Raw genomic sequence first — 17287 nt, forward strand, 5'->3', positions numbered from 1 at the left:
CATATGTAAGCTACTGCGGCAACCACACTTTGCAATTTTTTAAAATTGCGACCTTTCTAGTTGATTCATACATATATGTTTCACGTGAAACATTCAAGTATAGAGCATTATCCAGATGAGAATGTAAGTGTGCATTTAGACTATAAATACATGCATATTTATATGAATGGGAATGCACCAGACGCACCAGACTGTAGTTTATACCTCAGGCTTGAGGCGCGGTGTGGAATTCAACTCCCTTTTGCTGAATTTAATCCCTTGTTTGCACATGGTTTGTTTGTGATTGTGGACTCCGTTGACATTGAGGAAGTACTGTATGTAGAAAAGTACATGGGCATCGTTGTGGTGTAACGACCCATTGTAAGATGCTGTACTCTGTCGTCAACCTTAAACCATTCCAGCCTAAAATGGGCATGGGTGAGGTGGGTTCTGCAGGAATCAGGCCAAGTATAGTAGCCTGGCCAGGGCTGTACATAAAAACAAGCAGTAGAACAAGTGCTCCTCGGTGCACAGCTCTTCAGCAGGTCATGTAGGTTATTGTGGGCTAGCAATGTTAGGAAATCAGCAGTGGTGGCAAAATACTCACATTCTGTATGTAGAAATAGCCTTCTCTGTTACAAGTAAAAGTCCGGAATTCAAAATGTACTTTATCAGTACAAAAGTATTGGTATCAAAATGCACTCGTGCAAAACTCATTTCAAGTTTTCAAATGTATAAAAACTAGAAATTTGCGGTCCTTCGACCCGCTCACTTCTAGCGCCAAGCGTCGCCATTCGGAAGAAAGGAAATTGCGGGGATTTCACTTGCTCCACTTCCTGTTTCAGCTCTGTTTTAAAACCCTTGACTCTGCCCTTCACATCTAGTATAGCGGATGGCCGCACATCGTAGACACACGCACACCCAGGGTAATAGTATGTATACTGTACTGTAGTTTATGTAATAGGGCTTCTGCCTTTTTAGGCAAGTCAGATTTAACTTTAAATACCTTTATATTTAACACCTTGAAGGCTTTAGATTAAAAGGTGACATATGCCGAGGCTGCCGGGATTGTTTAATTACCTTTGGAGCATAACGTCGAAGTATTTGTGCCTTTGATCCATGAAAATCCCCCTGAAAATAGTTCCATGGCTTGTTGTCGAACCGAAAGATATGCCACCGTCGCGATCCGGAACAAGTGCTGCTGGAGTCCAGTTGAAACTATACCGTTCACTTGCATTGAACTCATTTTCCCAGAAGCCCTTGCAGCCCAGAGTACGGGTCGATTTCCGGTTTCGTCATCATAACGCGACGGCCTCGACACCAGGTCCGCGACAAATAAAACAAATAGTGGGTTTAGCGTATTACGCAGGGCAGAAACATGGATTAAATGGCATGGAAAGCGGGTTATGCAGCAGAACTGTTTAATAGTGTGAGCTTGTAGTTGTACATCTGTCGAAGCTGCAGGTATATAGTGTTGGCAAGTGTGGTCATTATAAACTGGACTATGAATTGGCCTTACTTGTACATTTTCATTACGGCCTTTTTGGATTTGCTCCATTTCAGCTTTGTATGGATTCCAAAATAAAGACTACCCGGACAAGATTAGTACAAAAATATTTACACCTTTTATTGTGGCTAAAGATGACCTGACCATTTCACAGAAGGCTATACACATCCAGTGGCTCAAGTGAGTGTTTGCAACAGTGAGAAGGAAAAGTGGAAGTTCCTCAGCCATAATGATCGGGGTGGGGGGGGGGGGGGGAAGGAAAAAAAAACATTGTAGGCCTAGCGTTGGTCGTCACAATCCATCAAACACTCTCTTTGTATCATTTTTGTGTGTTTTCCCCCGTCTGTTCAAAACAATTTTCATCAACGCAGAATAAAAAAAAACACTGCATGAAAATAAACTATAAATAAACTAAAGCACGGAACCGTGCTTTAGTTTAAAGGGGCGAACGAGGGGGGATATTAAAGGTACGGTACGGGTATACGTTTATAGGAAGACGACGTAAAGCGTTCTTTCGTAAATGCTGAAAACAAGCGTATTTAGTATTTACAGTTCCGCAGACAGCTATAGAAGCAAATACAGGCTATATAGTACAGCATGCTAGTGGTGTGCTTGCGTCCACTTATTGCCGTGGGTTGTTGGGAGTGAGGTATAGATGGAAGAAGAAGAAGGGGAGGTGAGGGGGGAGAGAAAAGGAGGTGCAGGGAAAGGAGCGGGGAGCAGGGTTTGTCTTCTCGCCACACCACTTCAAAGTATATATCATAAACTGTAAACAGTATTATATAATAATAATAACATAAGCATAAGAACGTTCTTATGCATTTCATGCACTTCAGCGGGACGCCAAAGCAGATCGACGAGAGCATTAGTGGGTTGGGTTGGTTTGGACGGCAGCCTTATTTTCGTGGCGTGCCGGACAGAGAGAGAGAGAGATAGAGAGAGAGAGAGAGAGAGAGAGAGAGGAGTGGGGGGTTATATTATATAGGGGGAGAAAGGAAGAGGTGCAAAGCAGGCAAGGCAAGGAGGGAGCCGGCAGCAGCTTTCTTTAGATGATGCCGTATTTGGCCAGGTCGCTGAGCTCCATGTCGCCGAAGGCCTCCCATGGGCAGACCACTGTGATGTCGGTGCCCAGACCCTCCATGCCAGGGATGTCGTCGCCAAAGCTGGATGGAGCAAAAAAAAGGGAAGAGACGGACAGGCTCAGCGATGATGATGATGGTGGTGATTATAGACTTATCTATTCTGCAATGTAGAACTATATGCTCCGTTACTTGAAGTCAAAGTCCGGAATTCAAAATGTACTTGAGGTTTTTCCAAAGTTTTCAAATGTATACAAATGTTTTTTAAAATAGCATATCTACAAGCTCACAATGCGTCTCATCGCGACGCATTGTGAGCTTGTAGATCTGCTATTTTCAAATGGCCAAAAATGCATATAGGGCTGAAGTGGTTATAATGTATTGTTTTGTAATAATAATCAAAATCTACGTAACTAGTAATCTAAGTAACTAGTAATCTAAGTAACTAGTAATATAAGTAACTACTTGTAGTGGAGTAAAAGTACAATATTTGCCTCTATAGCGGAGTGGAAATAAAAGTATTTGATATTGGAAATACTCAAGTAAAGTATACAGTACGAATGCCTCAAAATTGTACAATTCGCACGTTGTGGCTTACTGTACTTACCCCTTCTGGCCAGGCTTGGGGGCCTTGCTCTTGAAGGTACGAGACTGCCTCTGCTTGAACTTGGGGGGTCCCTTCTTGGGCGTGGTGGGGCCCGCGGTGCTAGTATTAGTGGTCAGGGCGCTCCCTGCGGGGTTTGCTGTGTTCATTTCTGTCGCTTATCGTTCCTAAAAGACAGGAGAGATTTAAAGGTGATATAGACAAGTTTTCAGTGTTTGTACACAGAATTCTGTGTACAAACATAAATAGCTCCACCCCCCCTCCCCCTGTCATTCTATTGGCCGAGCCAGGTCACTTCAGGCTATGGGATTGTTGTTGCTGCTGGGAGGGACGCTATGGATATTGCGCTCGTATGGCTAAATATGACATTAAACAATTATGAATTTCTATCGATATCTTAGTTACAACAATGACATTGAGTTGACATGTTGTTTTAAGGGTAACTGTAGCATAATCGCAATATCACACGACTGGCACGACGAGTCCCGCAAATGAGGAAGTAGGGGAGGAGGACTCACTGGCTCTCAATGCAATTCTCTTTTATTTGTAATCGTGCATATAAAACATATATTGCCCCTCAAATGCCCCAGCCACTACAGCATCGTTCATGTGAACTACTCTGTCCACGGTTATTCATTGTAATGAAGAAAAATCGCTATGATGATCCGCGACGGCTGTCACCGTTGGCAAGCACGGGTTGAATGCATGCTTCAAGCCGGCCGGGGCAGGCAGTCGCCGCGGCGGTGAAAAACCACGACATGACTAATACTCACTTCCACCATTTCAACAAATAAGCACATACAACCCACTCCACATGAACGATCATATTGATGTAACCAGGAGATTTTATGGGGGGGTCGGGGTCCGACGTTCTGTGACTTCTAGGATCCTCCGAGTTCTTAGGGGTGCTGGCTGCTGGTGTTTTCACACCACCCAACCATGCCTATAGGCTACATAGCGATTCTCATAATTTCAATAGGCTTACATATTAAATCATAAACATACTATTTCACATGAACAATGTTGATGAAACTAAGATATGGGGATAATATTATACATTGCAATGAAATCGCATCGCGTTTTCATTATAATACTGCTGGGTTGAACACACCGTCACAGCCTCGCGCTGCAATTGGCTAAAAGTTTAAATCCCCCGCGACGTCCCGTATAGTAAACTGTAGTGGATATAAACAGTGCATTCAGCCAGAGGGGGGCAAAGGGAGAGTGTGCTGTTGCAGGAGAACACCTCAGCATCACAATATAGGGAAAGATAGAGGGGGAAAAGGCCCAAAAAATACATTTATATATATTTTACATTTTGGCTGAAAACTTGCCTATACCACCTTTAATATTATTATTATTAATTATTATTATTATTATTACATCTGTTTTCTTCTCTGTCAGAATCAGAATCAGCTTTATTGTCACATCACCGTTTTAGAGTAGAAAAAAGTGTGAAGATAATAAAGAGGAAATAAGAGGGTGGGGGGGGGGGGTAAGGAGATCAAGGCAGGAAAGAAGAAAGTTTGAGTGCTTTTTCCACAAAAACGTAAAAGTAAGGCGTTTCAGATATTTGAAGCTTGTTTCACAAAAGCACACTCGTTGGGTCTCTCTTAGCTTATAACTGTCACTCACAATCTGTGGTCCCGTGGTCCTTGTTCAAAGTTTTGGTTGATGTTTTCTGTTCTTGTGTGCTTTTATTTTGTAGTATTGTTTCCTCTATGCCTTGTTACTGTTTTCCTCCCTTGTCGCACCACCTGTGATTATTAGTTTGCTCCACCTGTGTTCTGTTAGTCCCTTAGCCAATCCCTGTCTTGATTTTAAGTTATGTTCACCTGTGCCCTGTTATCCCTGTGTGTATTTATACTCCCCTGTCTTTTCAGTTCCTTGTGAGATCTTTGTTGAAATGTCATAGTAAGTGTTATGTTCCAGTCTTTGTTTAATAAACTGTTTGCATTTGAGCTCTTCGGCCTCTCTGTCCTGCATTTAGGTCCCCCCCCCCCCCCCTTGGCTCACCGTGACAATAACAGAACACCCGTTGGCTTGGTCTCCCTTATTCTTATTTGCAAACGACACAGCCGTATAGGCTCTCTCTTATCTTATTTACAATACAAGTAAAGGGGCTTTCATATATGTACAGCTAGTTTCACGAGCGGTGCAACTGTAGGGTCTTTCTTTGCTTATATTGTATGTAAAGCCTTCTGCTAATCTCTACCGGTCTCCTTCCAGTCCTAATCTCTACCGGTCTCCTTCCAGTCCTAATCTCTAGCGGTCTCCTTCCAGTCCTAATCTCTAGCGGTCTCCTTCCAGTCCTAATCTCTAGCGGTCTCCTTCCAGTCCTAATCTCTAGCGGTCTCCTTCCAGTCCTAATCTCTACCGGTCTCCTTCCAGTCCGCCACTGGCACCAGCTAATCAGTGCGGATGACGTACAGATTAGGTTTAACAGACAGATTATGCTAGCTCTAATGCCATTTTAATTCGTGGCAGATTAATATTTGCCACTTTTAAATACCGGGGATGCCCTGTGTAATGAGAGATTAACCTCCGGCGTTGTTTATAGTAAGTAGACTAAGCCCCCTCAACCTATTCCACACCAAGTCATCTCAAACTCTCTTGGGCACAACTCTTTCCAACACAATACATAGAATGACTTTGTATATTGTATAAACTAATGAAAATACAGTTAGAATAGCCGTTATACATTGTATATAGTCATAGCACTTCATAGTACATAATGTATAGCATAGTATAGTATATAGTATAGTTTATATGTATAGTTTCATTATATAGATATTCCACTGTTACGTTCTTAGTTTACGCATGTTTCATGATAACTACTTTTTATGTATGTAATGTATTGCCATGCTTTTTGTGCTTGCTTAATGTAAATCGCTCTGGATTAAGAGCATCTGCTAAATGCCTAAATTGTAAATTGTAATGACTTAAATGCATGTAGTTCCTAAAGCCTAACACAACAACAACAACAACAACCGTGAAGCAGTTTCTTTAATGCTACAATATGGCAGAATGTACAGTACACAAGCCTGCTGCTAAAGTGAGAAATGTCCCATCAGAAAGTAGTTCCATCCAGAAGATGATTATTGTGAAGTGATGACTGAAGGAGGTGATCAGTGTAATTTGCTATCGTGAGTGTGATGTCTGAGAGTTTTGGTGTGGGAAGACTTAACCCCTTTTGGTGTTTTAAGCATCATGTTATACTTTAGCTATTGAAAAATAGCAGATCTACAAGCTCGCTGTTTTTTTTTGTTTTTTTTTCGTGAAAATGTGGCACAAATCTTTGAATATTATATTATTTCAGAGTGAAAGTTTTTAACTCAAATCTTTGCTTCTGGGGGGTCCCTGGAACAACATATTTTCAGATGGGGGTCGGCTGCCAATTACATATCATTTTGGGGGTCCTTGACATGACAATGTTTGAGAACGACTGACATAGAGAAACATAAGGTTTTTCTGATTTAGAAAGGATTTGTGGAATCATCCTCAGGTATAAATGGGTTAATGAAAACAGAGGCAGTGTGATGCTGGTAAACTATGTTTTTGTTGGAGGTCAATAATGTAGAAATAGCAACAGGTACAACAATCACATTGAGTTATTCTCCTGCTCGTTATAATGCTGTCTACGTCATGCACTATTCTAACTGTATTTTCATTATAATACAACTATGAACTATTATTTAGCAATCAGAAGCAACACATTTGTCAATAATGTAGAAATAGCAACAGGTACAACAATCACATTGAGTTATTCTCCTGCTCGTTATAATGCTGTCTACGTCATGCACTATTCTAACTGTATTTTCATTATAGTTTAGGTTAGTTAGAATACGACTATCAACTATTATTTAGCAATCCGAAGCAACACATTTGACAATATATAATATACAGGATAATAATCCATAAATACAGGATGTTTAATGTGGCTGTGAGTGACCACTGCAACAGATGCAGTGGTCATTTAACCCATTTAGGCCTGACATCGAAATTTAAATCCTGACAGTTTTTTTTAAATACCTATGTTTCTATATCAGTGGTGCTCAATATTTCATGTCAAGGACCCCAAAGATTATTGGCAGCCGACCCCCATCTGAAAATATGTTGTTCTAGGGACCCCCCAGAAGCAAAGATTTGAGTTAAAAACATTCACTCTGTAACAATATATATATTCAAAGATTTCAGGCACATTTTCGTGATTTTTCAAAAATAGCAGACCTACAACTTGAACTTGTAGATCTGCTATTTTTGAATAGCTATACATAATGCTTAATACACCAAAAGGGGTTCCCGTACAGAATGGGTTAAAAGGACAGTATACTTCATTAGGAAATGAAATGACAGCCAGGAGTGAATTAAAAAGGGTAGCTTTGCTCGTCTTAAGTTCCCTCTACAGGAACAGTGTATTTATTACAGCAGAATGCATGGCTGTAATAAACAGGGTTGATTTCATCTACTAATACTATGACAAAAAAAATGTTCGTCGACTACCTTTTTTCACTGACGAAAACGAAATGGAAACTAAATACATGTTAGTAGACTAAATCAACTGTAGACTAAATCTTTTGATATTTAGTTGACTAAAAACTAGACTAAAAACTGAATGAAAACTATATTCAAGAGACTATATGACTAAAACTTAAATCAAAACGTGCTGTCAAAATCAACACTGGTATAATACACCCCGATGGCCAGCCTGCAGGTCACAACATCATGTCATGGCTTTAGAGAGCAGACATAGTCTGTCCACTTTCATCTCCTTAAACCGTATCTTTCCTAAACTTCCTAATCTGTCTCTATCCGTACCTGACCAGTGACACTAGTAATCCCATTAGGGGAAAGCAATCCTGTGGGTCACGTTATGTAACTCCCGCCACCTGTGCCTCACACAGCAGATCTAACAGTCACATGGGGCTGGACTTAAGTATAGTCTGTCACACCGGTGTTTTGTATAGATCTGTGGATCTGCGCCAGGCCATATAGCAGCCTGCAGAGGGCAGCCAACAAATAATTAGCCATCTGCTTCTGTGATTTTCTTTGCCCCTCAAGTCAATCCTCTTTTTTTCCCCTCCCCCTACCGAGCTTTAGTTTGGTAAATGCCAGCAGCTGTTCTTTTCGAGCCGAGTTCTTTGTATCAGCCTTTCCTCAGAGTTCAATTCGTGAACCATTTCGCTGCTCTGGCATTTATACAGACAATTAAACTCTCCATTTAACCAAGTTTACTGAGCAATTCTGTCTAAATTACTGATCCACCAGCATGAGATGAATACACGTACAGGCCGGGGTTCTCTTCTTTCTTTCAATTAAGTTTCACCAACTGTTATAATGTTAGTCTCGGCACAAACTGCAATTCAATGTGATTCTTCTCCAGGTATGCTATTATACTTTAAACTTTAAGCACTTTACCAATCCACGCAACCTGCACATTCAGTTCTACTGAAGCAACTATTGCATTTGAAGTTGTAGTTCCAGCAGCTGCGATGATAATAACTCTAGTTAGCTGTTAGTAGCAGCAGCAGTATAGTATTAGTAGGGCTGTCAAAATAACTGAGTTAATTAAATTGTGAAATTAAGTAGATTAAGGATGTTTAACGCAATTAATCCATGCTTGGATGACCCACCCCATACATCCCATAATCCCATCCACTCTGCACAAACTAGCCCTATCTGGATGGGGAAAAGTCGGTTATTTCCATAAAAGGCTGCACAGTGCACATAGGCAGCGGCTCAAACCACATAGCACGACAACGGTGTGAGAGACAGAGAGACACCATCCTGCCACACTGGATTTGTAATCAAGAATAAAACATACATAGGTATGTTAAATGTATATATCCATTATACATTGTCTGTCCTGATGAAGGTCTAATCGACCGAAACGTCGACCCAATAAAGAGCGACATTTTGGCAAGTGTCTGAAAGTGCGCGCGGGACCCTTTCTTTGTTTTTCAAAGATACCCTTTTTAAATGTGTATATCCGCCTTTTATCTTTCCATTCCCACAACACTATACCGTTATCATGGCATATTTTGGATATCGTTCAAATGGTGATTATTCATGATTAATACATATTTTAAGCTGCGATTCATCGTTTAATCATTTGACAGCCCTAATATATAGTATTAGTAGAAATAGTAGTATAGTACAGATTACAGTACAGAAGTATAAGTATAAGCAGTTTTTTTTCCCTCACCTGTCTTCGCAGATGTTTCAAAAGGACTGCTCCTGTCTCAGTGAGTCTCAGTATAGAACCTTTGGTGGACTCGATGGCTGCCGTGTCCTGCTCTTTTATCCGTCCACCTTTTAATCCCTGATGCCTCCTCTTCTTGGTCACATGGTCACATGGTCACATGGTCACATGGTCAGCCAAAAGGTCAGACAACTCAACCCAGCATGTTCTCCATCCTTCCAAATTCCTCTCTCCCTCCCTCCCTCCCTCCCTCTCTCCGTCACCGTGCCTTATTCCCCCTTCCCCTTGATCCCATCCTGATTATGTTGCATGCTCAGCCCATATAGGCCGGACAGTGTGCGAGGTCAGCCCGGGCGTTTTTTTTTAATGGGTTGATCCCGTTAAGCCTCAGCACGCCTGCTTTTAGCCTGTCGAGAGGCGCCAGCGCCGATGCCCCACCGGCTGCCTGCCGCTCGCGTTCACGTCCATGTGAGGTATGCACATTGCAACAGTCTTATATATACAGGGAATACAGGGAAATATATTAATGTCATGCCCATAAAACACAAGGAAATTAACATACAATTTTATAAGCAAATAAATATCATACATATCACAATAATAAGGTCCATGCTCAAACAACAAGAGTGGACAGGAAATGTAAAAATATTGCACAAATAGTGCTTATAGCAACCCCCCTGGTCAAGAAGTTCAGTCAATAATTAAATGACAATATGTTTTGTATGGATAATTATAGCATAACATTTAATAGTAGTTCATCATTCAGCCCTTTAGGGTGGAGGGTTTGTAATGTGTGTATCCAGTATGCCTCCCATTGTTTGAGAAGGACATCATGGTTACCACCTCTTGCTGGTAGTTTGACTTGTTCTACCAATAAAGCGAAAAGTGGAGATGTCATGTTTAAGATCATTGAAATGAACGGCAACAGGATATTCACGGTCATTTCTTCGAATAGAACTCTTATGTTCACTCATTCTCTGTTTTAACTGTCTTGTGGTTTTACCTCCGTCCGTCCTCCTCTAGTCCTCCTCTGGCTGTGAATGCTGGACACTAACACAAGCCCTACAGAAATCCCTGGACGGGTGCTGCTACACCAGAATGTTACGTGTGGTACTGAACATCAACCAGGACGAGCACATCACCAACAAGCGTCTGTACGGCCGGGGCATTACCAAGTGTAACAGAGAAGATAGCAGTAAGGAGGATGAGACTAGCTGGCCACTGCCACCGACACCAATAACTCCCGGCCAAAAAGCTTGTACTGTGGGAACCAACACACGGGCATTAATCGAGAGGACGTCCCACACAGACCTACGTGGACGTACTAAAGAAAGATGCTGGTGCAGAAAGCACAAATGAGCTGGCCAGATGTATATGGAGAACCGAGATGACTGCATGGAGACGCCGATGGAGGGCTCGTCTGAGGACGACGTAGTCGTAGAGAGAGAGAGAGAGAGTAGTTTTACCTATGCTAAACCGCAGGGTCGACATCTGGTAACAACACCACATGAAACACAAGTTATAATGCTATTAATCCTGAACTTCTTGCCAGTATGCGTGATTAAAAAAGGACGTCTTGTGTGTATTGCCAGTGCCACACTGAGCACAATGGCCACATGGTGGAAATGTGGTTTTTATCTTTTTATTTATTTAGCCTATATGCACAATTGGGATGCCAAGTGGTTAAATTACAAGCAGGTTGAAATACAGTAAGACAGAAGTCTTACTGTAAGAGCAAATATGTATATTGACTGCTGACATTGACATTAGCTTGTTGCAAGTGTTACAAATCTACGCAACAAATTATGCATTTTATGACAGCATCCTTATTATGTGTTTGTTAACCTTAATTAGTTTGGTTTAGTTTTCAATCCTGGGGTGGTTATATCACAGATTTACTTGCTCTGCCCAACTATACCATTCTCAAGGCAATATTTCTGTTATATGTATTTGAAATACGTATTTCCATTACATTTGAGTATTTTGAGTATTAGCCTATTTGTATTCCATTGGCCTAATTGCCCGTCCTGAGTCCTGAGAACACTATTATTGTATTTTCAAAATGTACAAAACACTTGAGAAAACAAAAACAAACACATTCAGTAAAAAGCCGTTTCTATAAGCTCTTTGGAGGAACCCAAAGAGCTTCATAGCAATAGTAGTATTTAGTTAATGGTGTTCATTTCAAGTTCATAGAATTACAGTCCATAGGAAGTATACAGTACTGTATGTCTCTTCCCCAGGGAAGTCCTGGGCCCTACTTATGAAATGTACCCAGTTCACATCGCCTGACAAGAGTTACACATCCAGCTGAATTGAGCACATGCATCAGTGGAGTACATCTAGTGGTTCTCAAATGTTAACGTTGTAAACGTTAACCATTCATTGCAACAAATACAAAAACGAATACAGTTAAACTTGGCTCCGCTCTTAAGTTTAAGCTTAAGCTTAAGTGCTGAAGACGTCTCCACACGTCTATAATTACACCCGTACAGGGCCCAGGATGTGTGGGGACCAAGGGGCCAGTGAGGCTATTCAACGTTGAAGCTCTGGGCCCTAGTGGTAGGAGGAGGGACTACAGGCGGACCCGTGGATTCATGACCGGGAAACCCCGTGCATGTGGTGGTCAAATGCGGAAGTAGACGTTCTGAGACGGTACTTCCGGCAGTCTTCCGGGTGCTTTAAAACGCCACTGAGCAACTTCCACTGACATGAATAGCTGGGGGGGGCGGAGCTTCGCGCCAGTTCAGTCTCTATCCTTTTATATACTCTATGGTGGGGACATCTTAGGGTCTTTTTTAATGATTACAGTTAGTCCAGAACGCCGGTGCTAGGTTACTTACAGGCACACGTAAGCGAGACCACCTCAGCCCTGTACTAGCCTCCCTCCACTTAGGCTTCCTGTGCATTACTTGATTTCAAAGTTTTGCTCCTTGTTTTTAAGTGTTTAAATGGTTTGGCACCCATTTATTTATTTGAAACCCTATGTTCCGACACGGACCCTTAGGTCCTCTGACCAGCTTCTCCTGGTGGTGCCTAAATCCAGGCTGAAGCTCAGAGGGAACCGGGTTTTTGCAGTGGCAGCTAGCTCCCAAGCTCTGGAATGAGCTGCCTCTGCACACAAGACCTCCAGGTGTTTAAATCACGCCTCAAGACTTACCTTTATTCCTTGGCATTTCCAAGCACAGTATGAGATGTTTTCTGATGTTTAATGTGGCATGTTGTTTGTTGTTTTTAATGAAGTTAGTAGTTTTTGTTCCCTACCTATGTTGAATACACTTATTGTAAGTCGCTTTGGATAAAAGCGTCTGCTAAATGACTGTAATGTAATGTAATGTAATGTAATGTAATGTAATGTAATGAAGTTGTGTTTATTGTTGTTTATGTTTTACTGTAAAGCACTTTGGTACAACGTTGTTGTTTTTAAATCCATCCATCCATCCATCTTCAACCGCTTATCCGTAGTCGGGTCGCGGGGGCAACAGCTCCACCAGAGTGCTCCAGACTTCCCTCTCCACAGCAACATTAGTGACTTCCTCCTGGGGGATTCCGAGACGTTCCAAGGCCAGTGAGTCGATGTATTTCCTCCAACTGCGCCTTGGTCTGCCCCGGGGTCTCCTCCCAGTGGGACGTGCGTCGAGGACCTCCCTAGGGATGTGCTATATAAATAAAGGTGGTATGGTATGGTATGGTATGGTATGGTATATAAAACTTGATCGCTAAAATCTATTTTTTGACAGGGCCGCTCCTTGTGCAGCGCTCAGCGGCATGTTTCGCGTATGCAGGCAGCCGTTCACTTCCTTGTTTATGGGCCGACAAAACTATAAAATATATATAATGTAACACCGATCTTTTACTTTCTCTAATAACAACCTAAAACATATACCTTGGTTGGAGGCCGGTCTGGAGACCTATAGCTGTCTTGCATGTTGTTTTGTTTTTGTCTTTCTCTGTCCTCGGTTTCCTGTCTCTCTATCTAAATGAAGCAACAACAGCAGTAAAATAAAACGTATTGTGTCTCTGTGTCCTCATGATGCCACACATATATTGTCTTGTCAACTGTGTTGTTGACAGTGGTGGAAAAAGTACTCAATTGTTTTACTTAAGTAAAAGTACCAATACTGCAATTTAGAACTACTTCGTTACAAGTAAAAGTACGGAATTGAAAATGTACTTGAGTAAAAGTACAAAAGTATCGGCATCAAATTGTACTTAAAGTACTAAAAGTAAAAGTACTCATTGTGCAGAATGTGCTATTTCACAGTTCAAGTTCAAAATGTGTACAAAATCTATTGAAAATAGCAGATCTACAAGCTCACAATGCGTCGCACCGCTTGTAGCTTGTAGATCGCCTATTTTCCTATGGTATGGTATGTTTTCTAATCAAAATTAAAATCTCCAAAGTAACTAGTAACTAAAGTTTTAAAATAATTTGTAGTGGAGTAGAAGTAAAAGTACTTAGTTACATTATTACACCACTGGTCAAAGGCAAGTGTTTGTCAAGTCCAGCAGCACTGCTGACCGGTATGCTCAGAATGACACTGTAACAGCAGTTTGAAACTACCAAGAAACATATTGAAACCTGCTGTTAGTCAGTGGTGTAAACCTAACTAAGTACATTCACTAAAATACTGTGAACATTTTTGTTACTATAGTTACTTTGTAGATTTGCATTATTATTACTAAACATTCATTGGCTCGACCCGCCAACTGGAGAGAGTAGTGGTTGAGGGTTGAAACACTCTAAGAAGGTTGGAGCCAAGGTTAATTTAATAAGGTTAGGAAGCGAAGACCGTACGGTGGACTCCCTGGAAGGAAAGAAACATGCGCAATGGGCTAGCTATATGCAGCCAACACTTCCGCGTTCAGCTTCCTTGGTCTCAATTGCGCATGTTTCTTTCCTTCCAGGGAGCAACATGGAGTCCACCGTGCGGTCTTCTTTCCTTCCAGGGAGCAACATGGAGTCCACCGTACGGTCTTCTTTCCTTCCATGGAGCAACATGGAGTCCACCGTACAGTCTTCTTTCCTTCCAGGAGCAACATGGAGTCCACCGTACAGTCTTCTTTCCTTCCAGGGAGCAACATGGAGTCCACCGTACGGTCTTCTTTCCTTCCAGGGAGCAACATGGAGTCCACCGTACAGTCTTCTTTCCTTCCAGGGAGCAACATGGAGTCCACCGTACGGTCTTCTGTCCTTCCAGGGAGCAACATGGAGTCCACCGTACGGTCTTCTTTCCTTCCAGGGAGCAACATGGAGTCCACCGTACGGTCTTCTTTCCTTCCAGGGAGCAACATGGAGTCCACCGTACGGTCTTCGCTTCCTAACCTTAACCTTGGTTGGAGCCCACCCGGTGACCTAGCTCTCTTCCTGCAGGCCAATTAAGCGGCTTCATCCATTAGAAATGTAAATGTAAAATTGTAATCGCATCTTTGATGTATTTACAAACCACTTCAGCCCTATAAAATAGCTGATCTACAAGCTCACAATGCGTCGCATCGCGACGCATTGTGAGCTTGTAGATCTGCTATTTTGCATATTTATACTCTATATAGTGGCATTCTGTAGACTATAACACACTGTGATAAAGATACAACTGCACGAACCCGAGTGTAAACAAGGCCCTGGCTAGTTAGATCTGAACTGCACGAACCCGAGTGTAAACAAGGCCCTGGCTAGTTAGATCTGAACTGCACGAACCCGAGTGTAAACAAGGCCCTGGCTAGTTAGATCTGAACTGCACGAACCCGAGTGTAAACAAGGCTCTGGCTAGTTAGATCTGAACTGCACAAACTCGAGTGTAAACAAGGCCCTGGCTAGTTAGATCTGAACTGCACGAACCCGAGTGTAAACAAGGCTCTGGCTAGTTAGATCTGAACTGCACGAACCCGAGTGTAAACAAGGCCCTGGCTAGTTAGATCTGAACTGCACGAACCCGAGTGTAAACAAGGCTCTGGCTAGTTAGATCTGAACTGCATTAACCCGAGTGTAAACAAGGCCCTGGCTAGTTAGATCTGAACTGCATTAACCCGAGTGTAAACAAGGCTCTGGCTAGTTAGATCTGAACTGCATTAACCCGAGTGTAAACAAGGCTCTGGCTAGTTAGATCTGAACTGCATTAACCCGAGTGTAAACAAGGCTCTGGCTAGTTAGATCTGAACTGCATTAACCCGAGTGTAAACAAGGCCCTGGCTAGTTAGATCTGAACTGCATTAACCCGAGTGTAAACAAGGCCCTGGCTAGTTAGATCTGAACTGCATTAACCCGAGTGTAAACAAGGCCCTGGCTAGTTAGATCTGAACTGCATTAACCCGAGTGTAAACAAGGCCCTGGCTAGTTAGATCTGAACTGCATTAACCCGAGTGTAAACAAGGCCCTGGCTAGTTAGATCTGAACTGCACGAACCCGAGTGTAAACAAGGCCCTGGCTAGTTAGATCTGAACTGCATTAACCCGAGTGTAAACAAGGCCCTGGCTAGTTAGATCTGAACTGCACGAACCCGAGTGTAAACAAGGCCCTGGCTAGTTAGATCTGAACTGCACGAACCCGAGTGTAAACAAGGCCCTGGCTAGTTAGATCTGAACTGCATTAACCTGAGTGTAAACAAGGCCCTGGCTAGTTAGATCTGAACTGCACGAACTCGAGTGTAAACAAGGCCCTGGCTAGTTAGATCTGAACTGCACGAACCCGAGTGTAAACAAGGCCCTGGCTAGTTAGATCTGAACTGCACGAACCCGAGTGTAAACAAGGCCCTTGCTAGTTAGATCTGAACTGCACGAACTCGAGTGTAAACAAGGCCCTGGCTAGTTAGATCTGAACTGCATTAACCCGAGTGTAAACAAGGCCCTGGCTAGTTAGATCTGAACTGCATTAACCCGAGTGTAAACAAGGCTCTGGCTAGTTAGATCTGAACTGCACGAACTCGAGTGTAAACAAGGCCCTGGCTAGTTAGATAGATAGATTGCAGGTTAATCCTTTCATGCCCATGGGTGACCCACCCCCATTTCTGTCCATGTGCAACGAGCTCTAATGCTTCCTAATGGGATTAGAGCAGTCGGGCACTCAGAGTCAACACTGGAAAGAAAAGGAAAAACGGCACTGGATGGACAAGGACCTGCTCTCCTACTGGATGGACAAGGACCTGCTCTCCTATAAGACACTGTTGTGTGCATTGGATTCATGCGTGCGTGCGTGCGTGCGTGCGTGCGTGCGTGCGTGTTTGCCTCATGTATCCCTTGCTGGATTCCACAGGCAATGTTTTACTGGCCAATATTTTCTTTTTATATGAAGGTCTGCCAAGTATGACTTCAGAGGACAAATTAGCTCTTTCATGAGCCTCCTGAATTCCAGCCATTCCATTCCGTCTTCTGGCGGTACGGGTCTGTCCGTCTTGTGTATAGTTGTGTTAAGTTAGAGTAGACTACAGTGGAAGTGTTGTGCGAGGTCTATAAATGCACTCTGCAGTGCATTTATGCATATATTTAACCTGTGGAATCCATGAAGGTATATCTATAGGCCTATTCTCCATCTCTGCATACAGCTGAAAGATTCAGCGACAGCGAGTGAACTCAGGGGCTTGTTTGCGCATTTAAAGTGGTCTAGACTAGGCAAAGCCACAGTCTCTATAGTCTAGCGCTGGCTAGAACATTAAACACTGGTGATTTTCACCCAGACAATTATATTTCTGTAATTGTTTTCATAATGTTGCTGATGTCTGAGGTGGGTGGGTCTTTCAGTACCTTCATGATGCTGAGTGACATCATAATGTTGCTGATGTCTGAGGTGGGCGGGTCTTTCAGTTCCTTCATGATGCTCAGTGACATCATAATGTTGCTGATGTCTGAGGTGGGCGGGTCTTTCAGTTCCTTCATGATGCTGAGTGACATCATAATGTTGCTGATGTCTGAGGTGGGCGGGT

General features: G+C 42.6%; 1 protein-coding gene across 1 annotated transcript; it reads right to left on the minus strand.

Moving 5' to 3' along the window:
- Positions 1–2232: 2232 nt before the first annotated feature.
- Positions 2233–9433, minus strand: pde6hb (phosphodiesterase 6H, cGMP-specific, cone, gamma, paralog b). Its single transcript, XM_079531300.1, has 3 exons — positions 9375–9433; positions 3173–3336; positions 2233–2649 (listed from the first exon to the last, which is right to left on the minus strand). Exons 2-3 carry the CDS (start codon positions 3316–3318, stop codon positions 2532–2534), a joined length of 264 nt encoding a protein of 87 aa, XP_079387426.1. The 5' UTR covers positions 3319–3336; positions 9375–9433; the 3' UTR covers positions 2233–2531.
- Positions 9434–17287: the final 7854 nt, after the last annotated feature.

The sequence above is a fragment of the Electrona antarctica genome (assembly GCF_951216825.1).
Source record: "Electrona antarctica genome assembly, contig: scaffold_118, whole genome shotgun sequence".
Taxonomy (NCBI): domain Eukaryota; kingdom Metazoa; phylum Chordata; class Actinopteri; order Myctophiformes; family Myctophidae; genus Electrona; species Electrona antarctica.

What these genes read in the sequence shown, in the direction of transcription:
- pde6hb (XM_079531300.1), bottom strand. Translation starts at nt 3,318, where the DNA reads ATGAACACAGCAAACCCCGCAGGGAGCGCCCTGACCACTAATACTAGC. An exon ending in CCCAAGCCTGGCCAGAAGGG is followed by an intron (nt 2,650 to 3,172) that starts GTAAGTACAGTA and finishes TGCTCCATCCAG; the next exon opens with CTTTGGCGACGACATCCCTG.